At 43.2% G+C, this 27,841-nt stretch overlaps 1 protein-coding gene across 2 annotated transcripts; it reads left to right on the top strand.

Moving 5' to 3' along the window:
- The first annotated feature begins 8,460 nt into the window (after positions 1-8,460).
- On the top strand, positions 8,461-26,961 carry borcs7 (BLOC-1 related complex subunit 7). 2 transcript variants are annotated; one of them, XM_059652967.1, is made up of 5 exons: positions 8,469-8,672; positions 17,320-17,382; positions 18,709-18,752; positions 19,829-19,849; positions 25,712-26,961. In XM_059652967.1, exons 1-5 carry the CDS (start codon positions 8,538-8,540, stop codon positions 25,761-25,763), a joined length of 315 nt encoding a protein of 104 aa, XP_059508950.1. In that variant the 5' UTR covers positions 8,469-8,537; the 3' UTR covers positions 25,764-26,961. The 2 variants fall into 2 exon arrangements, with proteins under 2 accessions (XP_059508951.1, XP_059508950.1); XM_059652968.1 differs by lacking the exon at positions 19,829-19,849 and having other exon boundaries at positions 8,461-8,672.
- The last annotated feature ends 880 nt before the right edge of the window (positions 26,962-27,841 follow it).

Genomic DNA, 27,841 nt, shown 5'->3' on the forward strand with positions numbered 1-27,841 from the left:
GCCATGGAATCAATGTCACATCCTGCTCCATCGAAGATGATGCCAGGTTGCTGCATCATGCAGATTCTCTACTTGCTCCTCATTGTCAGCCTTAAGGATGATTGGACTGCAGAACTTTCATGTTCCTCATGGCTCAACTCTTCGGCACCACTACCGTCTCCTTCTATGTTTTGTGCTTTCGGGTAGTCAAGAACAGCCGGCTGCTCAGCTCCCGCAAAACCGCTGAGCGGGGGAGGAAAGCTTTGAGCAGCCACTTCCGTCACTCAACGTAACACTCACAACCATTGGCTCAGACATTGGCACAGCACCAATATTACAGGCTAGATTAGAGCCAGGATCTAAATGTAGGAAGCAGAACAAAGCATGGCTCAGTTCCTGTAAATGCCCTGGAGGGCAATGTCACTGAAGTGTTCTGCTGCAGAACCCTCCAATGGCTTTTTCATTGCTGTGGTAAAGAGGGCAGCATTGATTTGTTGGCAAGAGGACTTTGATGGCAGCAGAGACATTGCCATGGAGAATGTACCAGTTCATGATGACTGACTGTTTATTGCTAAACTTTGTTTAAATTTAAACCATGCAGGTTGACTATGTTTGGGCAAAGAACAGAAATGAACTGAAGCACGGCTGTCACCTATTTTGTTGAGTTAAAGTGGGCAGTGTGTGTACATGTTTCCTCATCATCTGTATGTCATCAGCACATTTAGCAATCATCTGGTTCCCCAGATACTTAAGCAGGCCATGTCCAAATGCAGCAAGATCTGGACAATGTACAGTCTTGGCTAACATTCAAAAGCCAGGCAATCACCATCTTCAATAAGAAACAATCTAACCACTGTCCCTGACCTTTCTGTAGTGTTACCATCACTGAATCCATCACTATCAATGCCCCGGGGATTACTGTTGACCAGAAACTGAGCTGGACTTGCTACATAAATACATCAGCTACAAGAACAGGCAAGAGGCTTGGAATACTGTGGTGATAAACTCACCTCCTGACTCCCTAAAGCCTGTCCGTCATCTACAAGGCACAAGTCAGGAGTGTGACGGAATGCTCCCCACTTGCCCTGGATGGGTGCAGCCTGAACAACACTCAAGAAGCTCAACACCATCCAGGACAAAGCAGCCGCTTGATTGGCACATTCAGAAGCATGCACTCTCTCCTCCATCAACACTTGATAGCAGCAGTGTATACTATCTACAAGATGCACTGAGAAAATTCACCAAAGATCCTTAGACAGAACCTTCCAACCCCAGGCGCACTTCCGTCTTGAAGGACAAGGGCAGCAGATACATGGGAACACCAACACCCCTGCAAGTTCCCCTCCAAGTCAATCACCATCCTGACTTGGAAATCTATCGGCGTTCCTTCACTGTCACTAGTCAAAATCCTGAAATTCCCTCCTTAAGAACATTTGGATCAACCTACAGCATATGGACTGCAACAGTTCAAGAAGGCAGCTCACCACTACCTTCTCACGGGGCATCTAGAGATGGGCACTAATTGCAAGGCATCCAGCAATGCCCACATCCCGCAAGTGAACTTTTAAAAAATCCCTTCATTCAAATAATTTATATAGATTTCAAATTCTTGAGGTTATGATACGATTCCTGCAACAGTCCGCCAGTTTATCCATGCTGATATGTTAACCCCTGCACCATGAGCTCTTACTCCACGTGATAACTTTTGTGGTCACATGTTAAATACCTTCTGGATATCTAAATGCAGTACATTCACTGCACTTCGCTTAGCAACTAGTTGTTTCTTAAGCTTCTCCAGTGCAATTTGCTACGACAATCTCATTTATAGTTGTAAGTTGTTGTGGCATTAGTATCCGCTGTTCAGCTTGCAACTAACAATCAGGAGTAAGCAAACTCAAAATACCGCAAATGCTGGAATTCTGACATAAAATTAGAAAATACGGGCAACACTCAAAGGATCAAGAAAAGAGTTTGTGAGTGATTATTTGTTCCAAGCATTCTAATTGTTGATTTAATGGCATAGGATGCAGTTTTAAATATTGGGAGACACTGTATTATCATTTGCAGTGCATTCCTTCACAATAAAGGTTAAACATTGCCAACAGTCTCATATTTGGCTTTACAAATCACATCAAGTTCTTTTGATTGAAGGTTTTTAAATTGTGAAACACGTGGATTGACACATTTGCTTGAATTGGGAGCTGCTTGTAAAAATTTCCTTACACACTTGAATATGCTCCATCTTAACGTTCAGATTCACCATTGAAGTGGATTAGCCCAGTAAGCTCCGTTCCTTTTGTGTGCTGGTTGAGAAATCCATTAATGGGCTCTCTGCTCCTATCTGCCTTCCCTGGTCACCTTACATGTTGGGATTCTTACAAGTCCATACTCTTTAAGTTTAGCTACTTCTGCAATTTGTAAATAGGGCACAAGCCATTTGATCATGATGCAAGCTTGAAACAGGACACCTTCAATTGGATAACTGATCATTGCCTATCATGCATTCTCACAAATAGGCCTAAAGCTGCCCTTTCAGACCCTGAAGAGTCCCCAGTCTACCTCAGGAAATGCTGCAAATATAAGGTATCTCAAAGTTTGAACAGCTGAAATTAGTCGTTTGTCACAAATGCAAGAGCAACACAAGTTATGACTTCCGTTAACGCAAGGTGCTACTGTCAAGCCAAAAAGACAAATGTCCTATAGGGACGGAAATCTGTCATACTTACTTTCTCTGGTCTATGTGTGACTGCAGGCTCACAGCAATGTGGTTGACTTTAACTGCCCCCTAAAATGGTCTTTACAAACCATTCATTTCAAAAGCAACTGGGGATGGGTAACAAGTGCTAGCTTAGTTAGCAATGACCACATCCCATAATTTCTTTTTTACAAAAAATGCCAAAATAACGTTCTGACTACCATATGAATGAATAAGCTGCTGTATGAATTTCAGTGCTGATGTAATGCCAGATAGACTATTTCGAATTTCTTTTATTGTCGCATGTACTCAATATAAAAAACAGAAAAGGGTGTACCATCACCTGTAAATAGGGGCCATTCACATTAAGTTGCAATAAGATTTTTAAAAATGACTTGAGGAGACTGCAACTTTTCTTCTCTGCTGGTACAGCGTGCCACTATCAGTGTCCGGCTCCAGGTTTCCCAGCCGATGCCACGCTGCCAAGAGTGTCCCATTCCAGGTTTCCCAGGCCATGCCAGTCTGCCGAGAGTGTCCCATTCCAGGTTTCTCAGCCAATGCCACGCTGCCGAGTGTGTCCCATTCCAGGTTTTCCAGGCCATGCCACTCTGCCGAGAGTGTCCCATTCCAGGTTTCCCAGGCCATGCCATGCTGCCAAGAGTGTCCCATTCCAGGTTTCCCTGACCATGCCACGCTGCTGACAGTGTCCCATTCCAGGTTTCCCAGGCCATGCCAGTCTGCCGAGAGTGTCCCATTCCAGGTTTCTCAGCCAATGCCACGCTGCCGAGTGTGTCCCATTCCAGGTTTTCCAGGCCATGCCACTCTGCCGAGAGTGTCCCATTCCAGGTTTCCCAGCCAATGCCATGCTGCCGAGAGTGTCCCATTCCAGGTTTCCCAGCCGATGCTATGCTGCTGCCAGGGGCCCATTCCGCGCGGAGGAGAGAGTCCTGCTCCAGGCTTCACAGACTGAGCAAGCAACTCTGTAGCCACAACACTGCCTCTGCTCTGGAGCTACATGTAGGCAGTCCGCACCAGTGACTGGTAAATTGTAATATACAGCATGCTGCTTTACCACAGACACCATAGTCTTACACCAGACCATAAGGCTGCTCTCTCACTAAAGAGAGACAACTGATCGTGATTTAACCTGAGGGTCACCACATCTCAGGTGAGGGCAGAGGTTGAGAAGCAGAGTCTTTCACAACAAGCTCAGCTAGCACAGGAACTGAGCCCATGCTGTTGGGATCCCACTGCTTCACTTCGCCAACTTTCCAGCCAACTAAACTAAACCAACCCCCACAGCCACAGTAATGACACTCTCAAACAGCCTGTGCTTGCCACACTCTTAGAATACTATGTCTAACGTTAGATGTGATTCCACAACTTGACTGTACTTGCTAAATAATCCCGAGTGCGGTAAGAATAACCAATTTAAGATTATGAGTTGGTCTCATTAGTAGCCTGCATTTATTTGCTAGAAGCTGCTTATTTTCATTTGCACAGAACTTTCCTCTGCAAGATAAAGAAACCTTTCCAAACATTTACCATTTCCTGAATTAAACAGAGATGTGAGAGAACACAGAGATAATGGGAACTGCAGATGCTGGAGAATTCCAAGATAATAAAATGTGAGGCTGGATGAACACAGCAGGCCAAGCAGCATCTCAGGAGCACAAAAGCTGATGTTTCGGGCCTAGACCCTTCATCAGAGAGGGGAATGGGGAGAGGGAGCTGGAATAAATAGGGAGAGAGGGGGAGGCGGACCGAAGATGGAGAGTAAAGAAGATAGGTGGAGAGAGTATAGGTGGGGAGGTAGGGAGGGGATAGGTCAGTCCAGGGAAGACGGACAGGTCAAGGAGGTGGGATGAGGTTAGTAGGTAGCTGGGGGTGCGGCTTGGTGTGGGAGGAAGGGATGGGTGAGAGGAAGAACCGGTTAGGGAGGCAGAGACAGGTTGGACTGGTTTTGGGATGCAGTGGGTCGGGGGGATGAGCTGGGCTGGTTGTGTGGTGCAGTAGGGGGAGGGGACGAACTAGGCTGGTTTAGGGATGCAGTAGGGGAAGGGGAGATTTTGAAACTGGTGAAGTCCACATTGATACCATATGGCTGCAGGGTTCCCAAGCGGAATATGAGTTGCTGTTCCTGCAACCTTCGGGTGGCATCATTGTGGCAGTGCAGGAGGCCCACCTCCTCCCACCCACCCTCCTGCAAAAATTCCATCCCCTATTCCCAATTCCTCCGCCTCCGCCGCATCTGCTCCCACGATAAGACATTCCACTCCCGCACATCCCAGATGTCCAAGTTCTTTAAGGACCGCAACTTTCCCCCCAAAGTGATCGAGAACGCCCTTGACCGCGTCTCCCGTATTTCCCGCAAGTCATCCCTCACACCCCGCCCCCACCACAACCGCCCTAAGAGGATCCCCCTCGTTCTCACACACCACCCTACCAACCTCCGGATACAACGCATCATCCTCCGACACTTCCGCCATTTACAATCCGACCCCACCACCCAAGACATTTTTCCATCCCCTCCCCTGTCTGCTTTCCGGAGAGACCACTCTCTCCGTGACTCCCTTGTTCGCTCCACACTGCCCTCCAACCCCACCACACCCGGCACCTTCCCCTGCAACCGCAGGAAATGCTACACTTGTCCCCACACCTCCTCCCTCACCCCTATCCCAGGCCCCAAGATGACATTCCACATTAAGCAGAGGTTCACCTGCACATCTGCCAATGTGGTATACTGCATCCACTGCACCCAGTGCGGCTTCCTCTACATTGGGGAAACCAAGCGGAGGCTTGGAGACCGCTTTGCAGAACACCTCCGCTCAGTTCGCAACAAACAACTGCACCTCCCAGTCACAAACCATTTCCACTCCCCCTCCCATTCTCTAGATGACATGTCCATCATGGGCCTCCTGCACTGCCACAATGATGCCACCCGAAGGTTGCAGGAACAGCAACTCATATTCCGCTTGGGAACCCTGCAGCCATATGGTATCAATGTGGATTTCACCAGTTTCAAAATCTCCCCTTCCCCTACTGCATCCCTAAACCAGCCTAGTTCGTCCCCTCCCCCCACTGCACCACACAACCAGCCCAGCTCTTCCCCCCCACCCACTGCATCCCAAAACCAGTCCAACCTGTCTCTGCCTCCCTAACCGGTTCTTCCTCTCACCCATCCCTTCCTCCCACACCAAGCCGCACCCCCAGCTACCTACTAACCTCATCCCACCTCCTTGACCTGTCCGTCTTCCCTGGACTGACCTATCCCCTCCCTACCTCCCCACCTATACTCTCTCCACCTATCTTCTTTACTCTCCATCTTCGGTCCGCCTCCCCCTCTCTCCCTATTTATTCCAGCTCCCTCTCCCCATCCCCCTCTCTGATGAAGGGTCTAGGCCCGAAACGTCAGCTTTTGTGCTCCTGAGATGCTGCTTGGCCTGCTGTGTTCATCCAGCCTCATATTTTATTATCTGTGAGAGAACACAGTTCCCTGATGATTCATCATAGCAAAATCTCACCCGATCAGAATGGACTTGTTAGCAAGCAGCAAGTCTAATGTAGAGCAAATTGTTACTCTGTTTGAAATTTGACATTCTTGCTTGCTTGCTTGATTGATTGATTGATTTATTGTCATGTGTACTGAAATACAGTGAAAAGCTTTGTTTACGAGCAGTAAAGGCAGATCACAGCAAGAAAAGGATGTACAGATCAAAAAGCATACAGGTTACATTATTTGAGGCTAGAATCCGTTCAAAACTGATAACGATTAGAAAGAAGCTGTTCCTGAACCTGCTGATGCATGTGTTCAGGCTTCTGTACCTTCTGCCTGACGAAGAGGCTATGGGAGATCATCACCAGAGTGCAATGGGTCTTTGATGATGTTAGCCACCTTTCCAAAGTAGCAAGATGTGTAAATAGAGTCCATGGGTAGAAAGTTGGCATCATGATGGTCTGGGCTGTGCACAACACCTTTTGTCGTTTCTTACAGTCCCGGGCAGAGGAGTTGCCGTGCCAGGCCGTTATGTACGCAGACAATATATAGATATGGTACATCTGGAGAAGTTGGTGAGGGAGGTTATGGACATGCCAAATTTCCTGAGGTGCTTGAGAAAGAAGAGGCATTGTTGTGCCTTTTTGACCATAGTATTTATGTAGGAAGTCCAGGACAGGTAGTTGATTATTGTCACTCCAAAGAACTTGATGCTCTTCACCCTCTCAACCTCAATTTCACTGATGCAGATGTGGGTGTTCACCTTTCTTTCTGAAGTTGATGATCAGTTCTTTAGTTTTGCCGATGTTGAGAGACAGATCACTTACATTGCACAATGTCATTGAGCCCTCCACCTCCCTTCTGTATTTTGACTTGAGATGTCTGTTTGACTGCAATGGTGGCGTACGTGAACTTGTAGAGGGCATCCATTTGGAATTTGGCAATACAGTCGTAAGTATACAGGGAGTACATTAGGCGCCTGAGGACGCATCCTTAGGGGTCTCCAGTGCTGAGTGTTATTGTGGAGGAGTTGCAGTTACCTATCCTCACTGATTGCGGCCCATGGGTCAGAAAGCAGACGATCCAGTTGCAGAGGGCGGAGCCGAGACCAAGGTCACGCAGTTTTGAGATCAGCCCGGAGGGGATAATGGTGCTGAAGGTGGAGCTGTGGTCAATGAGCAGGAGTCTGGCGTAGGCGTCTTTGCTGTCCGGATATTCCAGAGATGAGTGCAGGGCTAGGGATATGGCATCCTTTGTGGATCTGTTATGGTCAGTGGGCAAACTGTAGGGGATTGAAGCAGGTTGGGAGACTGAAGTTGATGTGGGCCTCTCAAAGCCCTTCATGATTATTGAAGTCAGAGCTACTGGACGGTAGTCATTAAGGCACATTGCATGTGTTTGGGCGTGGAGATGATGGTGGTCTTCTTGAAGCAGGTGGGGACTTTAGCTTGTAGGAGGAAGAGGTTGAAGATGTCGGTGAATACCTCCGCCATTTGGTCTGCGCAGGATCTGAGTGCTTGGTTGGGGACACTGTATGGGCCCGTCGCTTTCCTTGGGTTGTCTCTCAGGAAGACTGATCTGCCATCTACAGCGGTGACAGAGGGAATGTGTGTCTGTGGCTATCGGGGCAGGCATCCCCAACCAGTTGGCATTCTGCTCAAACTGAGCAAAGAAAGCACCTGAGCTTAAAAGGGTCTAGGCCTGAAACGTCAGCTTTTGTGCTCCTGAGATGCTGCTTGGCCTGCTGTGTTCATCCAACTTCACACTTTGTTACCTTTGAGTTTCATAGCCCGCCTATTTGTCTCAGCATTACCCGAGTTCTGCTCCGCCAAGTGACAGATTTTAAACATCTCATTGCACAAGATTTTAAAACTGATTGCAATGCATGATTTTAATTCTGCAAAATTGTTAATTTATTGTTTAGAAGGTGTAAACACCTAGGTTCTTGTCTTGCAGAACTTTAAAACTGGCGAAATTGTTAGTCCATTGTTTAAAAAATTGAGGAAAGCCAACAGCTTTTAAATTCTTAGTAGGTCTAGCAGCATCAGAGAAGGAAAAATCTCCTTGTTCCTGATTTACAGCATCTGCATCTCTTTCGGTTTTTACATTTTATTTCTTGCCTTGCAAGTTTTCAAATGTGCAAAGTTGTTAGCTTGTTGTTCAGAAGATTGAAACAGGGCAACGTGGAAGCAGGCTATAAAATGTGCAAAAAGCAGAGCCTGTGGGTGTAGGGTTTCAAAGGATTCAGCGTGTTTGCAGTCCAGGGTTGGATGGGGCTTGTTCCTGGCTGTGTGACGGCAGCCGCCTGCGGTCGCGGTTTTGAAACGCGGACCGGGCGCTCTGGGCTCTCCGTAGCGCCCGGGCAAGATGGCGGCGGGGGCGGACGCTCAGGCCCGTTACGGGCAGTCGGTGAAGGGTTTATTATCGGAGAAGGTTTCCACCTGCACCACGGACGTGATCGCTCTCACCAAGCAGATACTGAAGGGTTCCCGCAGCTCCGAGGTACCGGCTGGAGCTTTTTGTCTTTGTTGTTGAGGAAAAGGGGGGCCTTCCCCTTTAAGGCCCAGTTTAACACCCCCCCCCCCTTGATGGGGGAGGGGGCGTGTTGACCCAGTGATGAATGGATCAGTGATCATTCCCCCACCCCCTGGGGAAGTCAAAAGCTAATTTACCCTCCCCCTCTCACACCCATCCCTACCCCCACTACTCCCACCTCCACCCCTACCCTCTCACCCCCACCCCCACCCCCTCACTCCCTCCCACCTCCACCCCCTCACTCCCTCCCACCTCCACCCCCTCACTCCCTCCCACCCCCACCCCCTCACTCCCTCCCACCCCCTCACTCCCTCCCACTCCCTCACTCCCTCCCACCTCCACCCCCTCACTCCCTCCCACCTCCACCCCCTGTACAGTGCTAAAGCCTCACCTTCTCCCCCACCACCCCCGCCGCCGCCGCCGCCGCCCTGTGCGGTTCTGGGGAAGGGCCACCGGACCCGAATTGTTAACTCTCATTTCTCTCCACAGATGCTGGCTGGACCTGCTGGGGTTTTCCAGCAATTTCTGTTTTTGTTTGTGGATCCATACTACCTCCCACCCCAAGTCCAGTCTTGAAGCGAAAACAGAGGATGCTGGAAACACTCAGTAGGTCTGGCAGGATCTTTGAAGAAAGAGAAAAACAGAGTTAACGTTTTGAGTCCAGTCACCCTTCATGAAATGGGATGGTTTCAGTGCAGCCAACCCATTTTTGACAACTCATTGTTATCACCTCGCGAGCTTCTGTTCAAGCCATAGAGATCTACAGTAGAGAAAATGGCCTGTTGTGTCCAGACCAGTTAAAAAATTTCACTTTACTATTCCAGTCTGATTTTGCAGCGCTTGACCCATAGCCTTGTATCTTTTTACATCACAAGTGCGCATTAAAAGTATTTCTTAGAGATTGTAGGAACTGCTGATGCTGGAGTCTAAGATAACAGGGTGTAGAGCTGCATGAACACAGCAGGCCAAGCAGCATCAGAAAAGCAGGAAAGCTGATGTTTCGGGTCTGGACCGTTCTTCAGAAATGGGGGAGGGGAAGGGGATTCTGAAATAAATAGACAGAGAGGGAGGCAATGATGGAGAGTGGATAGAGGAGCAGATAGGTGGAGAGAAGATGGACAAGGCAAGGAGGTGGGGATGGAGCCAGTATAGGTGAGTGTAGATATGAAGTTTGGGATGGGAGTTGGTCAGTTGGGTAGGTGGGAGAAAAGATGGACAGGTCAAGGAGGCAGGGATGAGCTGGGCTGGTTTTAGGATGTGGTTCGGGCGAGGAGAGATTTTGAAGTTTGTGAAGTCCACATTGAGACCATTGGACTGCAGTGTTCCCGAGAGGAATATGAGGTGCTGTTCCTCCAGCCTTCGGGTGACATCGTTGTGGCACTGGAGGAGGTGTAGGATTGACATGCCATCCAGGGAGTGGGAGGGAGAGTTGAAGTGATTCGTGACTGGGAGGTGTAGTTGTTTGTCATGAACTGAGCATAGGTGTTCCACAAAGCGGTCTCCTGTAAAACTACTTCATAAATGTTTTGAGGGTTTCTGGCTCTCTTGCTGTTACAGGCAGCGAGTTCCAGATTCTCACTACAGTCTGGGTGAAAAAGTTTATCCTCGCATTTCTGAACATCCTGACCCTTACCTTAACCAACTTTAGGCAAGAATTGGAGAATGTGAATTGGGAGCAATTGAGCACAAATCCATATCTGACATTTGGGAGTTTTTTAAAGACCAGGTTATTAGAGTGTAGGACAGGCATGTTGCTATGAAAATGAAGGATGGGGAATGGCAGGATTCAGGAATATAGGATAACGGGGGAAATTATCGGCTTAGTCAAAAAAAAAAGAAGCATACTTAAGTCAAAACCAAAAGAACTGTGGATGCTGTAAATCAAGAACAAAAATAGAAGTTGCTGGAAAAGCTCAGTAGGTCTTGCAGTAACTGTGAAGAAAAAAATCAGAATTAACATTTCGGATCCAGTGACGTGGGGGATGTTGATGTTAAGGAAAGGTGTGTGAATACTTTCGGACATAATGAAAGAGGAAGTATTGAGTATCTTGAAATATGTTATGGGAAACAAGTCCCCAAGGCCAGATGGGATCTATCCCAGGATACTGTGGGAGGTAATGAAGGAAATTGCTGGAGCCTGAACGGATAAATTTGCATCCTCTTTGACCTCAGGTGAGGTACCACAGGACTGGAGAATGCTAATGTTGTTCCTTTGTTTAAGAAGGGAAACAGATAATCCAGGTACTTACAAGCTGGTGACCCTAACATCGGTGGGGAAGATTTTGGAGAATATGTTGAGAGATAGGATCTATTCACATTTGGAGGTGAATGGACTTGTTAGTGATAGGTAGTGTGGGAGTTATTGCAGGTAAGGTCATGTCTCACTAACTTGATTGAGTTTTTTGAGGAGGTGACAAGAATGATTGATGAGGAAAGAGCAGTGAATGTTGTCTAAGTGGACCTTAGTAAGGCATTTGATAACGTACCTCATGGTAGGCTGGTACAGAAAGTAGAGTCTCATGGGATCTGGGGTGAGCTGGCTGGATCAAAACTAGCTTGGTCATAGAAGACAGAGGGTAGTGGTGGAATGGTGCTTTTTGGAATGGACGCTGGTAACTAGTGGTGTTCTGTGGGGATCAGTGCTGGGACCGTTGTTTGAAAACACATATATTTTAAATGATCTGGAGGAAAATATGGGTGGCCCGATTAGTAAGTTAGCTGATAACACATTCCTGTAGAATCTCACCTGAGGCCAAAGAGGATGCAAAGATATCTGTTCAGGCCCCGGCGATTTCTTCTCACACTAACCTGGGATAGATCCCATCTGGCCTTGGGGACTTGTTTCCCTTAACATATTTCAATTTGGTGGAATTGCAGATACTGAGGAGAATGTTAGATACAGCAGGATATATCGTGATTGCAGATTTGGGTATAGAAATGGCAGATAGAGTTGAATCTGGAGAAATGTCAGGTAAAGATCAAATTCAGGTGCAAATTCTCCAGAACCCTGAGAAGCATTGACGTACAGAGGGTATACGGGGTATTTTGGATGTAGAGGTCCACAGATTGCTGAAAGTGGCAACATGCGTGGATAAGACGGTCAAAAAAGCCATACCACACGGTTGCCTTCATTGGCTGGGGCTTTGAATATAAAAGTTTGGCAAGTTATGTTATAGCTATACCAAACTTTAGTTAGGCCACATTTGGCTTATTGCATGCAGTCCTGGTCACCACACTGCCAGAAGGAAGTGGATGCTTTGGAGAACGGCAGAGGAGGCTTACCATGATGTCACCTGGCATGGAGGAATTTAGTTCTGAGTAGAGGTTGGATAAACTTGAATTGTTTTCACTGGAAAGACAGAGGTTGAGGGACTGACCTGATAAGAGATCTACAAAATTACGAGAGGCATAGATAGGATGGATATTCAGAGGCTTTTTACCAGGGTGGAGAGGGCAACTACAAGAGGGAAAAGGTTCAAGGGGAGAGAGGGAGAGGTGTGGGGAAAATTTTTCACATGGAGGGTGTTGGGTGCCTGGAACGCACTGCCAGTGGAGATGGTAGAAGCAGGCACATTCACAGTGTTTAAGGTGTATCACGATAGACATATGACTGGGAGGTGAACTGAGGGATAGAAACTGCACATGGGCAATAATAGCGGGTCTAAATAAGGATTCGAATTTGGCGCAGGCTCGGTGGACTGAAGGGCCTGTTTCTGTGCTGTATTATGTTCAATCTAATACCCTGGTCACTGATCCCTTCAAAGGGAAAAGCCTCTCTCTGTCTACCTTATCTGTTCCCCACATCATTTTATACATCTCAATCATGTTCTCCTCCCACAATCCCCTTTCCTGTAAGGAAAACAACCCCAGTCTGTCCAGTGTCTCTTCATAACCAAAACTCTGTAGCCCAGGTGACGTCCTTGTAAATCTCCTCTGTACCCTCTCCAGTGCTGTCACGTTCCTCCTGTAGCATAAAACCCAGAACTGCACGCAGTACAGTAGATCTTCTTCCCTGGCTTACTAATCAACAATTCTTTCGTCTGCCAGCCTGTCTTTTTCTCTCGTCCTCTGGGCCCCCATTCCACCTATCCATTCACTCCTTTCGCCACCCACTCACCATCGTCAGCATTTGTATCACTTTTTCCTAGCTGCTGTTAGTTCTGAAGAAGGGTCGCCAGATTTGAGACGTTGACTTTGTTTTGTCTTCACAGCTGCAACCAGACTTTGAGTTTCTCCAGCATTTTCTGCCTTAGTTTATTTCAGATTTCCACAGTTCTTTGTTCTATTTTCATGCTTTAGTGCTGTTCAGTGAGGGTTGGATGCAGGCCAGGATAGCGAGACAGACTTCCTCTCTTTCGTCTAATGGTCCTGGGATCTTTTCCACCCACAGAGGAAGGTGGCAATCATCTCAAACAAACGTTTTGACAATAATCAGAGATAATGGGAACTGCAGATGCTGGAGAATTCCAAGATAATAAAATGTGAGGCTGGATGAACACAGCAGGCCAAGCAGCATCTCAGGAGCACAAAAGCTGACGTTTCGGGCCTAGACCCTCTCTGATGAAGGGTCTAGGCCCGAAACGTCAGCTTTTGTGCTCCTGAGATGCTGCTTGGCCTGCTGTGTTCATCCAGCCTCACATTTTATTGTTTTGACAATAATGTTTGGAATCATAAGACGCTTTTAGCTGTTTCCTAGGCCATTTATGAAACAAAATTAGATTGTATGCTGTAAAGACAATATCTAGGAGGATGACCAGAGTCTTGGTCAAAAATTGATGTTTTAAGCAATTTCTTTAAGAACAAAGAGAGAGATGGAGAAGTTCAAGGAAGGAGTTCCAGAGGTCTGTCTGAAAGATGGCAGCACTGTTCGGTGCTGATTGTTTATTGCGTGTGTGTGAAGTGGTTGCATTATTCAGAAAAGCTGTGATGAAATACCATTATTTCTCCCAGTGATGGATAAAGACATTGCTTTGATTCAAAGCACATTCAAAAACAAATTCATGGACTGAATCAAAAGGTAACTTGAAAATGGGATCTTGCGTACATAATCAGACAGCCCAGAAACAGACCCTTTAGTCCAACTCATCCATGCTAATCAAGTTTCTCAAACTAAATTAGTCCCATTTGCCTGGATTTGGTCTATATCCCTCTCAACCTTTCCTATTCTGTACCTGTCCAAATATCTTTTAATTGTTGTAACTGTACCTGCATCCACCACTCGCTCAGGCAGTTCATTTCACGTGCTACTCAGGGCCCTTTTAAATCTCTCTCCTCTCACCTTAAAATTATGCCCTGTAGTTTTGAACTCACCACCATAGGGAAAGACCTTTGCTATTCACCTTACCTATGCCCCTCATGATATTATCAATCTCCATAAGGTCACCCCTCAACATCCTACACTGCAGTCGAGAAAAGTCCCAGCTTATCCAGCCTCTCCTTAGACCTCAAACCCTCCAGCCCTGGCAACATCCTTGTTAATTTTTTCCGCACCCTGTCCAATTTAATAATAACCCTCCTGTAGCAGGGCAACGAGAACTTTACACAATTCTACAGAAGAGGCCTCACTAACATCCTATATAACAGCAACATGACATCCCAACTCTGATACTCAAATGTTTTGAGCAATGAGGGTAACCATACCAAACGCCTTAACCATTATGTCTATCTCTGACACAACTTTCAATGAACTATGTATCTGAACCTAGGTCTTTCTGTCCTGTAATACTCCCCAGGATCTTATCATTAACTGTGTAAATCCTGCCCTCATTTGTCTTACTAAAGTGCAATACATTTATCCAAATTAAGCTGCATCTGTTGCTCCTCGGCGCTTTGGCCCAATCGATCAAGATCCCTTTGTAATATTAGATAACCTTCCTCGTCATCTGCTCTTCCCACCAATTTTGGTGTCACCTGCACGTTTACTAACCATGCTTCCTATATTCTGGTCCAACTTGTTTATATAAATGACAAAAAACCATGAACCCAGCACCAATCCCTGCGGAACGTTGCTGCTCACGGGCCTCCAGTCTGAAAAACTACCATCAAGCCAGTTTGGATCCAATCGCCTAGCTGTCCCAGAATCCCGTGTGATCTGATTTGGGGTGGGATTTGCCGTTTTTGTTTCCAATGCCAGCTTCACACCAGGACACCTGTCCAATTCTTGAGAGACTTAGTGTCGTTTTTTGATGTAAAACCTGAAAGAACTGCAGATGCTGTAAGTCTGAGGAACGGTCTCCTGATCCAGAATGTTAACTCTGATTTTTCTCCACAGATGCTGCCAGACCTGCTGAGCTTTTCCAGCAATTTCTGCTTTTGTTTCTGAGTTGCTTGCTAGACCATTTCAGAGGGTGGTTAAGAGACAATCACATTGCTGTCAATCTGAAAACAGATATAGGCCAGACCTGGCAAGCACTATAGACTGTTATATTTAGGAATGGATATTGAATGCAAATAAGTATGTTTTTCTTTCCAAAAGGAAGATTTCTTTTCAGAAATTATGCAAATTTCTTAAATTTGCATATATTCAGCATTGTCATTGAGTGAACTGGTGAGTAAATGAAATTTACCTCTGGCATCTGAGGGTCACCGAACCCGAAATGTTAACTCTGATCTTTGCTTTGCAGTTGCTGCCAGACCTGCTGAGCTTTTCCAGCAAATCCTGGTTTTGTCCCTGGTTTACAGCATCTGCAGTTCTTTTAGGTTTTTAAGGAATGGATTAATTTTTGGTGACTATGCAGATCTGAATTCTGGAATCCTTTTTCAAGGATTTTTTTTAACATGAGCGATGGCGAGAATTAACTTCTTTTTCATTTTTTTTGAATGTGTGGTTTGTGGCAACTGTCGTGGTGGAATTTGTCACAGCTGACAAAATGTGTGAGCAGCTTTTTCAGAAAAGGTTGTTGGATGTGATTTGGCCTGCAGAATCCTCAGTGAGATGAAAACTTACAAAGTTTGAAAACAAATCTTAGTAGTTTCTTTTATAGTTTTGAGTGCAAACCAATCAGGGAGCAGACTTGAGGAAGAGCGGCATAATTGTAATAAGATTATATTAGTATATTGTGGCAGAGATAAACTCTGGATGTGAGTTTGCTCGCTGAGCTGGAAGGTTAGTTTTCAGACGTTTCGTCACCATTCTAGGTAACATCATCAGTGAGCCTCCAATGAAGCTTTGGTATTATGTCCCGCTTTCTATTTATCGGTTTAGGTTTCCTTGTGTTGGTGATGTCATTTCCTGTGTTGGTGATGTCATTTCCTGTTCTTTTTCTCAGAGGATGGTAGATGGGCTCCAAATCAATGTGTTTGTTGATGGAGTTCCGGTTGGAACGCCATGCTTCTAGGAACACTCTACTGAATGTTTCTTTCACTAGTTTGCACTCAGTTAATCTGAACTATTAAGGTACCTGGTAATAGTAATCGATTTTTCATTTGAGTTGTATCTGGTGATAGTATTTGGGGATATTGACACTTGCTTTGGTCTCAGTGGGAATAAATTGAAGTGAGGCCAATATGAGCAAAGCACCTTGGTGCAGTGTTGAAGTTTACTTACTTATGGATTTATTTTTTAGATTATTCATGCCATGTCCTTTTTTTTTAACTTTCAAAGGTGCAGTATGTTTCCTTTGGGGAAGTACTGCCCTTTGGGTTTGGGCCCTCATCTTTACAGTACTCAAGGTAGAGAGCTCTCTGTTCAGGACCTGCTGTTGATGTTTCAAAGCTGTTTCATTTAGAATATTTTTAATCCAGCTGTAAGATGAGGCTTTTCTAGGAATTTTTAAGTCAGTAGTTGTTGAACAACATAAGTTTTCTTTATATTTTCTCACCTGTTTTTATTTTGTTTGCCCCAACTTCATCCAATCATTAACTGCTAAGTGTCACTTTGATGTTTTCTAACCAACTTGTTCAGAGATGTTGTTACACATCTCTGGAACAGGTGAGAGTTGAGCACAGGTGTACTGGCCCTGAGGTAGGGACGCTACCACTGCACCACATCAGCCCTGTTCTCCCCACCAAATCTCAGTGGGTTTACACTCACTTTCAGTCAGTGATGGTTCTTCTTTGTGACTGTGGCTTACAGACTCAAACTGTGCTGCAGAGCTTTGATTGTATAATCTTCGCTGATGATTGATTGAAGAACTACTTCACTGCCTGAGGTATTATTTTTGGATGAAATGCTAAAACGTGGCCCCCATTCTTCATCTCAGACAGATATAAAAATCCTCCAGTCTATCTGAAAAAATTCATAGGCTTTGGCCAATTTTTACCCTACTGTCAACACTAAAACAGATAATCTAGTTGCTTATCTTCTTCCTCCAACTTATCTTGTGGGAGGCAAATTGGGATCATAGTAACAAGTACTGTTTCATAGCCACTGAATTACAGTTGTAAGTGGGCTAAAGGTATGAAATATAGCTTCTGTTTTTGGTTTCTCACTACTCCTGAAATACACTCCACTGAGACTGTACTTTCAATCAACACAGTTGAAGTTTCTGAAAGTTCTGAAAATTGCACTAGTGCATGTTAATCCTCCCTGGTGAGCCATTAACACTGCTGTTAAAAAGTTAACACAGTCTGCAGTGTTTTAAGGAGTAAGTTGTGATTTTGTTTCCCATTTCAGCTCCTTGGTCAAGCAGCTAGAAACATGGTGATGCAAGAGGATTCGATACTACATTCTGAGGATGTGAGTGTTTCGTCTCTCAACCACTTGCATTAAAGCACTCCCCTGGGAAATAATTATATTTACGTCACAGCTGGTTCTCAAAGCCCAACATCTGTTTATATATATGTCGGAATCAACAGAAAAGTATTTGTACAAAATGTAGGTTCCAAATGTTGTAGCTTCATACGTGAGTCCAGAACTCAAACCTCAGCTGACAGCCTCAGTGCAGGTCTAAAGAAGGCCAGTGCAATCTCATCCATTACCTCGTGTGAGATGTTAAATCAAAGATCCATCTGTCATATTAAATGTGAAAGTTTGGCCACAATTCATGAGAGACAATAAATAGAAGCCAATGGGAGCGAATCAACATTCATACGCTTATGCAGAATACAAATTCAGTGTGAAATAGAAAATCTGCCATTTTCAAATAAAAATGCGCCTTGTAGAAGTTTTTCAAATTGAAACTTGGAAAAGCTACAGCCATAAAGGCCCTAATTATGTTATGGACCAGACCAAGCCCCCTCAAGATATATTAAGAACATTGTCTAGACCCTAACTTTTTCTTATTTTAAGAGTAAGTGTAAGATGTTGCATTCTGGTTAAACTATAAGATTTGAAGCAAAACACACTTTATTCATACACTATAGTTAAAATACAACGACAAGAAATTGGAATAACTGATGGTAGGTGTCTTTTCCTAAGAAGGGGGTTTCTAAGACTAAGGAGCATATTTTTAAGTCAGACGTCACATGACACCAGGCTATAATCCTACAGGCTTATTTGAAATCCTAAACTTTTGGAGTGCTGCTCCTTTGTTAGGTGGAATCTTCACTGCAGGACCCAGCAAGTAAAACTAAAAATGCTGGTTCTGTGGGAGTTTGACCCCACCCATTCAGGTTGCTTCTATTGTTCCAACATTAAAAAAACCTGAGGCCTCTCAAGCTGTATACTTTACGAGTTCAATGGACAGTTCAGCACCTTTTTGTCTTAAAACCTCTGTTGAAAACAGAAATCCCAGGACAAAATACACCTCTTAAACCCCTAGTATAATCACAATCACAGCCTCAAGGATTTTGCCATACTTTACAGCCAGTGAAGTATATTATGAAGTGTATTTTGTAAATGTGTGGAAATACCGTCTGCAAGCAATGTGCTAATGATCAGATACACATTTTTAATTCTGTTGCTTGAGGGATAGATACTAGTCCAGAGACAGGGGTATACCAAGTTCCATGGATTAATGAGAGACATTATAGTTTCTCTCTGCTGTCATAACCTCATTTTGTTGTTCTTGATCACTTCATTTCTTCACAATACTGTCTTCATCATTTTCTCCTTGTTTTTAAGAGTCTGCGAAAGATGGCCATTATTACAACACATCTGCAGTACCAGTAAGTACTATTCCTTCTGTCTTTGTGCTCTTGCTTTCTTTTCCTTATCCAATGTTTGAATATTTTTTATCATCCTTTGTCAGGTTGTGAGCTCCTTCTGATTTTTAAAAAAAAGTTCAGAGTAAAGTTGTCAAACCCTGGGAACTCGCTGCTAAATTGAGAAGTTGCCGTGTGGGCTTGACTCAAGAAAGAAGTAGAATTGGAGGAAGAGAACAAGAAACTGAGGGAAATTTAGAATGTAAAAGTGTGTACAGTATTGAGACGTAGGGAAAAGGAAATAATTTAATGGTGCTTTGATTCAACTCTCTCAAGCCTGGTCCATAGGAGGACGTCGATAGCCATTTGGCCCATCTAGCCTGCTGTGCCATTCATTGAGATTGTAGCTGATCTGATATCTTCAATTCCACTTTCTGGCCGATAAACTTTGCTCCCCTAACTGATGTAAACATCTGTCTACCGCTGCCTTGAACATACTTAATGATTCCGCTTCAACAGCCCTCTGTGGCAAAGAGTTCTGTAAAAAATCCCTTACTCTGAGGTTATCTCCAATCCCCACTCCACTGTCCTAGACCCTTTCACAGAGGAAATAACCTCTCCGCGTCCATTCTGTCAGGTCTCCCAAGAATTTTATATAATCTCATTCCTTCTAAATTCCAGTGCGTACAAGCCTGACCTATTCAATCTCTGCTCATAAGAAAATCCCTTCATAATTGGAAACAGAAGAGTGAATCTTTTCTAACACACCTCCAATGCCAGGATCTTTCCCTAGATAGGGGCTGCGTAAACTGTTCGTAGTATTCCAGACATAGTCATACCAGTGCCTTGAGTAGTTTTAGCAAAGCCTTTTATACTCCACTCCGTTTGAAATGAAGACTTGTAGCCTTGGATGCTTTTTTTATTGTGATTCATACTCTGATCTCTGGGATTCAGTATTATGTTGTTTAATCTCTTTTCCATAAATGGGAAGCAGATTTGTAGACTCCAAAGAAAATGCTTTTGATAAAACTTATTTGATCTGGTTTATGCCTGCAATTAAGTTTCTTCTAACTAACCCTAAACTACTTCCTTTTTTATAGGCAGGAAGCTATACAGAAAAAGTGAGTATTTGCTAAGCTGTTGTTTGCAGATTCTTAAGCAACTTTAATTAAATGGTTATTTTCTAACCAAAAAATATCTTGATGTCTCTGTTTCTGAGTGTCGTGCTAGTTATGCGAATGAGGGATTCAAAAGCAGGTGTGCTGTGGCAGGGTGGCATTGTGAAATGGATGTGAGGGTAGTGGTCAGCAGATTTGCAGACAGGGAAGATAATGGGCTGAAAGCTCAGTTCAGGGCCATTTAGGGCAGCATGACATCCAAGTAGCCTGGTTCAGCATCAGACAGTGATCCATACAAATGCTGGAAATCAATGGGGAAGATACAAAACTCTGGAGATGCACAATTGATCAATGGGCTGAAGAGTGGCAGATGGAGTTCATTTTGGATAAATGCAAGGTCTTGTATTTTGGTCAAACAAACAAAGGCAGGACTTAAACAATGAAAAGCAGGGCCTTGGGTAATGTTGTAGAACAGAGACCTAGGGGTTTCAGGTTCATAATTCTTTGAATTTTGCATCACATATAGATTGGGGGTTAAGAAGGCATTTAGCACACTTGCTTTCATTGCACAGACCTTTTAGTATAGGAGTTTGAACGTTATGTTGAGGTTGTACTGGATGTTGGTGAGGTGTCTTCCGGAATACTCTGTCCAGTTCTGGTCGCCCTGTTATGAGAAGGATATTATGAAACTGGAAATGGTTCAGAAGGGATTTACAAGGATATTGTTGGGAATGGAATGTTTGGGTTATGGGGAGAGGCTGGATAGGCTGGGACTTCTTTCACTGGAGTGTAGGAGGTTGAGAGGTGACCCTATAGAGCTTTAGGGGGTATGAGGGGTATAGATAAGATGAATGCCAGGTGTCTTTTCCCCAAGGTGTGGGCTTTCAAGACCATGGGGCATATTTTTAAGGTGAGCGGAGAAAGATTTTAAAAAAGCAGGAGCAATTCTTTTCAACACAGAGAGTGGTTCATGTGTGGAATGAACTTTCAGAGGAAGTGGTGAAAGTGGGTACAGTCACGACGTTTAAAAAATGTTTAGGTAGGCCCATGAAAAAGAAATGTTTGGAGGGATATGGGCCAAGCGAAGGAATTAGTTTAGTTGGGATTATGGTTGGCATGGACTGATATGACTGAACGGTCTGTTTCTGTCTCTGAGTCTGTGATTGCCTGTCTCTATAAGTCAGTCAGAAAGTGCAAACTACTCAAAATATTTGTCCATTTTAGTTCTCCTTCTAAATGTTGCTGATCTTTTTTCTGGGCTATAATTTGACTAGCTGCACGTGGGGAGAATTGCAGAAGTGTTGTTGAGGTTGCTATGATGTTGCATTGGTTGGCTTATACATTATTGCGTGCGTGATGCATAGTCAATCATTACACAGATGTAAAAACAGAAATTGCTGGAGAAACTCAGCAGGTCTGACAGCATCTCTGGAGAGAAAGCCAAGTTAATGTTTTGAGCCCAGTAAGCCTACTTCAGAACTGGACTTGATGCATTATCTTTACTTTCTGACCACAGATATTTGTCAGATCTGCTGAGAATTTCCAGCAAATTCTGTCTTTGTTTCACATTTCAACATCCCTAGTTGTTTCCTTTACTAAACATATGCACGTGGATGATCTACTGACATATTGCATTCATGCAGATTGCCTCTTGATATGGCATATGCATAAAAGAACAGTTAATAGTACACAAGATGTATGCCAGAGAAATTAATGCCCGAATTAAAGAGTGACATTTGGGAAAGGTGAGCACAGTTTACAAATCAAATCTAAACCCTGTATGCGAACTGCCTGACTCAGGTTATTTTCAGTTCTTTTTTAAAATTCAGTAAGTTGGATACAAAATTGGTTTGGTCGTAGTAGACAAAGGGTAGTTGCTGAGTGGTGTTTTTCTGACTGGAGGTCTGGGACCAGTGGTGTTCCGTGTTGTTTCTATTGTATATGAATGATTTGGATGAAAATGTAGGCGGTCTGGTTAGTAAGTTTGCGGACATGAAAATTTTTAGAGTTGTGAATAGTAAGGAAAGTCATCAAATGATACAGCAGAATATAGATTAGTTGGAAAGTTGAGAGGACAAATAGCACATGGAGTTTAATCTGGACAAGTGTGAGGTGATGTATTTTGGGAGGTCAGATGTAGGACAAAGGTATGCAGTAAATGACAGGACCCTTAGAAGCATTGATATATAGAGGGATCTTTGGGTGCAAGTTCATAGCTCCATGAAAGTGGTGGTAAAAAAACTGATATGACATGCTTGTCTTCATTGGTCAGGGCATTGAATATAAACGTTAGCAAATCATGTTGCAGATGTATAAAACTTTAATTAGGCCACTTTGGAAGTATTGTGTGCAGCTGTCATCATTACACTAGTGGAAGGATGTGGAGGCTCTGGAGAGGATCCAGAAGAGCTTTACCAGGATGTTGGCTGGATTGGTGCTTATTAGCTGTAAGGAGAGTTTGGACAAATTTGGAATGTTTTTGTGAAAGCATTGGAAACCGAGGAACAGTCTGATCGAAATATATAAAATTGGGAGAGGCAGGATAGAGGGGGTAGTTGAAGTCTTTTTTCCCAGGGTGGAACTGTCAAAATGTCAGCAGCATAGGTTTGAGGTAAAGAAGGGTCTGATGAAGGGTCTCGACCTGAAATGTCAACTTTCCTGTTCCTCTGATGCTGCTTGGCCTGCTGTGTTCATCCAGCTTCACTCTGTGGTTACAATGTGTGCTGGTAGATGAAATTAGTTTAGAATGGCATCATAGTCAGCACAGATATGGTGGGCCGAGAGGCCTGTTTCTGCATTGTGGTGTTGTTTGTTCTTCTGTTGTATACCTAGTGGTCTCTGCTGTTTTCTTCTGAATTTTGTTGTATTGGTGCAAATAAGGAAAAAGAAAATTCTGATGGTCACTCAGGAAGGATAAAACACTAGATTGTTTGTGGACTGAAGTTCACCCCATTTCCCCAAATGCACACACCCACCCCCACTGCGTGTGAGGGATCGTCATCCTCTAAGATGTTTTAACAACTCCCTAGTGGTGACCTTTTGAAATATCTTGCTTTTGAAAACACTTACACAAGATGGCAAAAACATGTCTGACCCTTTTCCATTCACTCGATCTGATCATTCATATGTTCAATCACATGTTGTAACTGCTTGAAAATCACTCATTTTCAACAAATTATGTTTATACCGCGCCATTATGTCGTGAACTGTCCCAAGGTGTTATCATATAAAACAGTGTCATCGAGTCACATAAGAACATGTGAGCAGAGATGACCAAAAGTAGATTGCAAGAAAAAGGAGGTCTAGGGAGAAACTTCCGGATGTTGGGGAATTGACACATGTAAGCACAACTGACAATTACGAAGTTAAAAGTGGAATGTGTATGAGGCACAGAGGTTGTAAACCCAAAGGAAGTTACAAGAATGGAAGAGGGATATGGAGAGAGAATTTTTAAAGAAACAAGATAAAGATTTGCCTTTTAAAGGAAATTGATAGATATCAGGATCCAGAGAGGTCTTTTACCTCTCTTGTTCCATGAGCTACAATAAAACTGTGTGTTCCTAAATAAAGTCTCAATTAAAGCAAAGGTGTTTATTGACTTCAAGTTTTCACTAGCTGAAATATCCGATCATCCTTACAGATGAGCAGTTTGTGAAACAGCTGACAACTCTGATAGTAATAGTGAGTCACAAGCTGAATAAGTTTTCAATCTAGCCATTTATTTACATGTGATTCATTGCAATTGCAATAACAGGATAGTTCAATTAGATTGGAAAGAAAATGAATGTAACCCCTTTGTACAAAAAGGGAAAGAGACCGAAAGTAAAAAACAATAGATCATAATTTAGCTTTATATCTGTTTATAGGGAAAATGTTAGATGCCATTATTAAAGATGGACATCATAGCAGGTCACAACATAATCAGGCAGAATCAATGTGGTTTTGTGAAAATCAAGATTAACCAAGTAGTGTGCCCTGTGGACAAAGGGAAAGTGCAGTTGGTACTGTACTTAGATTTCTAGAAAGGATTTGATAAGGTGCAAACTCAAAGGTTATTGTGGAAAGTAGAAGTTTGTGGTGTAAGGGGTAACGTTAGATAATAGACTAGCTAGTTAACAGGAACAAGTAGGCATTATTGGGTAACTTTCTGATTGACAAGATGTAATGAGTCGAATGCCGCAGGTGTCAGTGCTGGAGCCTTAAGATTTTATAATTAATTGAGGTGACTTGGATGAAATGATCAAAGGTATGGTTGCTAAATTTGCCGAAAGCACTAAGAGAGGAAGGAAGGTAAGTTGTGCACAGGACATAAGGAGTCTATGAACCGATATGGACTACTTATGAGTGGACAAAGACCTAGCAATGGAGTGTGATGTGGGGAAATGTGAAATTGACCACCTTGGCTGGAACTAACCATATTAACTACATAATAACTAACCATATTAACTAAATGGTGAAAGACTGCACAGCTCTGCGATGCAGAGGGATTTGACTACCCTAATTAAAGAATTGCAAAAGTTAAGCATGCAGGTAGAGCAGGTAATTAGGAAAGCTAACAGAACATTATTGTTTATTGCAAGGTGAATTGAACACACAAATAAAGAGAATGTATGCGTCAGTTATACAAGGCTTTGGTGAGATGATATCTGGAATATTGAGTACAGTATTAATCTCCTTACTTAAGGAAAAATGTATATGTTTTGGAAGGAGTTCAGACAAAGTTTATTAGACTAATGCCTGGAATGGGCAGTTTGAGACATACAATTCTGAGGAGTCCTAACATGGCAAAGTGGAAAAGATGTTTCCTCCTGTAAGAGAATCTGGAACTTGGGCTCCCAAACCACTTCAATAAATTATAAAAACTTGAAGCCCCGGCATTGATGCCTATGGTGTACAATTTGTTATATCTTGCCAGCCAGAAAATGACTCACTAATGGCTAATGTTCCAGTTAGCAGTCGACTATCCCTGTTAACATGTTACCCTATGTACCACCAAACGTCAATTTTCCCCAATAACCTTTTGAGGTTGTACCTTATCAATCCTTTCGAGAAATCTACAGTACTAACTGAAATTGTACAGTGACTTTTGAATATTTTGAAGGCAGAAGTAGATAGATTCTTGTTAAGCATGGAGTTGAAAGGTTTTAGGGGTATGCGGTGATATGGAGTAATCCAGTCAGCTGTAATTTTACTGAGTCAGAAGTCACTCGATTGCAAGGCATAGTCCAATAGGTTTATTTGAAATCACAATCTTTTGGAGCAGCTCGTGATTTTCAATACAACAAAATAAAAACCAAAAGAACTGCGGATGCCGTAAATCAGGAACAAAAAACAAAGTTGCTGGAAAAGCTCAGCAAGGCTGACAGCATCTGTGGAGGAGAAGACAGAGTTAACGCTTTGGGTCCAGTGACCCTTCCTCAACGTAAACCTCAAGTAAACCTGTTGGACTATGCTCTCGTGCCATGTGACTTCTAGTTTTGTCCATCCCAGTCCAACACCGGCACCTTCTCATCGTAATTTTACTGAATGATTGGGAAGCTCGATGAGCCAAAATAACTTACTCCTGGTCTTAATTCAAATGTTCATAGCAAATTTAATTGACAGTTAAATGAGTGAGAACAGATATGGAATTGTACCTATCCTCCCAGGCATCTGAAAGACAGGGTATTTAAACACTAAAGTGTACCTCCCTAAGATGAAAATATTTCTCTGTTTGCACAACCTATTTAATCTGTTGTCTGGATTGATAGAAATCAAAATCATGAGGGAGGAATGCTGATTGTAATTTATAAAAGTGAGAAATGTTGGTGTAAAACCGGATCGAATAAGCCACTTTCTTCCTCCCTCAATTAAATGTTTTGACAGTGTTGAACTTTCTACAAATCTTCAAGACCAGCTGAAGCATCTGTTAAAATGAGGTGAAAGATGGCATGAAGGTGAATACCTGGAGCTGAAGCCTGTTGGTGGAATATGATGGGTGGAGGGAAGGAAACTGTTCTATCTCCCATCCATGAGAAGCACGTTCTTAAGCAAACCATTCAGCTTTTTATGTGCAACAATCAGCACCTTTTCCAAATGCTCCTTTGACTTATTGCTGATGAAGAACACAGTGACATCTGCTCAGGTCAGATACATAGTGCACCTGTCATGTGTGAACAAATTGGCTTTGTGTGTGTATATATATAGACTATTAACAGCGGTATTGACTGTAGTCCTTTACATTGTTGTGATGTTTTAGGGGAGGGGGGAATTCTCTACCTTATGCAGAATCTAGCAGTGCTGTCACTGCAATGCAGCTTTTAATAGTCATTATGAATGTGGTACTGATATGAACTTCTAGATTATTAATACTTGAATGCACCATTAAAGGTAGAGAATTGACATGTTCCAGGAAAACAATCCAGACAGTAATGTTGCTGTATCTAATATTTGATTCTTAAAAACGTAATATCAGTGCACCAGTACATTTTCATAACTGGTGATAGAATTAAATGCTTTTCATATGTTCTCATTGCTTCATGGGTTAAACATCAATGGTGCACCCTCAATATACCAATTAAATTACCATCGGGAAAATAAATATTTAAAAGTTCATTCATCAGTGATTTATAGGTGTTTATTTTAAACTGAAAACATAAAATATATTTCATTTTGAATTGAACAACTCAATTAACATTTCTAAACAGACTTTCAGAGCCCCTCAAATTAATATTGTATAATGGTCACTGCTAAATTATGTTTGTCAGTGGAAGTTGCGTTAACATTTTGTTACACCCTCCAATGTAAGGGTGATCTCGGCTCTTTGAGAATTATTGAAAGCTTGTTTTTGTAGTTATTGCTGCCTTAATCTTCATTCTCCAATGTTGATTAGGTCCATGCTGCTCCTCTGTATATGCAAGCAGCCTCATTCTGCATACATGTCGGGCTTATCCAGGTGTGAGAACATGTAATAGGTACCAAGTTAACATGCAGCTTTAATGTATGGTAGCAGAACCCGCTGTATAATATTCGTAATCCTTCAGTGATGTTAAAATGTATATCTGATTTTTTTTTACTTGTTATGAAGCTGAGTTTAATAACTACAGTTGAATTATTAAAGCAAATGTGTAATGTGATACTTCTTGTTCTCCATCTCTTTCTGTCCTGAAAATCTTTATCATATAGTATTTTTAACTGATATCATATATTTAAGACCTTTGTTTCTCAACTTTGTAATATTAAAGTCCCCTTTACTTGTCGCTGATTCAGTTGTGTTAATGCAATTTATTTTGTTATACATGGTAAGACAGTAAAACTTAAAAAAAAATAGAAATAGCAGTTGCATTCAGGATCTTATCATTAATTATCATCATCATCATCATCATCATTTTTTACAAGCAGCTGATTGAAACTGCTTGAAGACTTGACTTTGCCCGAAATCAGGCTAGGTTTTTAAATTGCTTAACATTTGTTGAATTGCGCACACCACACATTATAAGGAGCATTTTTGTGGTTGATTCTAATGGTAATTGAAAATTGTTAGCATTTCATTGGTGAGGTAACATCTGTGATGAGCACAGACAATGTAAGTGGCAGGGACAGAGCAGCAGAAGACTCCCAGGAGAATAGCAGCAACATGCTAGAGATGTGACCAAAGCTTCCCTGGAGAGATTAAATATCATTGTTGACTCATGGGCACCCCTGGCTTGAAACCAACCAAGATGGAGGAGATAATGGGAACTGCAGATGCTGGAGAATTCCAAGATAATAAAATGTGAGGCTGGATGAACACAGCAGGCCAAGCAGCATCTCAGGAGCACAAGATGCAATGGATCTATCGTGAGACGTTGTCAGGAACATACAGAGGCAACATCGAGACATCCAAAGAAGCACGTAACCTTGCACCAACTTTTAAAGATGCACCAGAGAAAGCATTGGGCAATTGTCATCTGAAGTGAGGTAACTGAATGTAGAATGAATGGCAAACCTGGGACCCCACTCCAAAATACTGGGCCA

This window comes from Stegostoma tigrinum, chromosome 20 (assembly GCF_030684315.1).
Source record: "Stegostoma tigrinum isolate sSteTig4 chromosome 20, sSteTig4.hap1, whole genome shotgun sequence".
NCBI lineage: Eukaryota > Metazoa > Chordata > Chondrichthyes > Orectolobiformes > Stegostomatidae > Stegostoma > Stegostoma tigrinum.

What these genes read in the sequence shown, in the direction of transcription:
- borcs7 (XM_059652967.1), top strand. Translation starts at nt 8,538, where the DNA reads ATGGCGGCGGGGGCGGACGCTCAGGCCCGTTACGGGCAGTCGGTGAAG. An exon ending in CGATACTACATTCTGAGGAT is followed by an intron (nt 17,383 to 18,708) that starts GTGAGTGTTTCG and finishes CTTGTTTTTAAG; the next exon opens with AGTCTGCGAAAGATGGCCAT. An exon ending in ACAACACATCTGCAGTACCA is followed by an intron (nt 18,753 to 19,828) that starts GTAAGTACTATT and finishes CCTTTTTTATAG; the next exon opens with GCAGGAAGCTATACAGAAAA.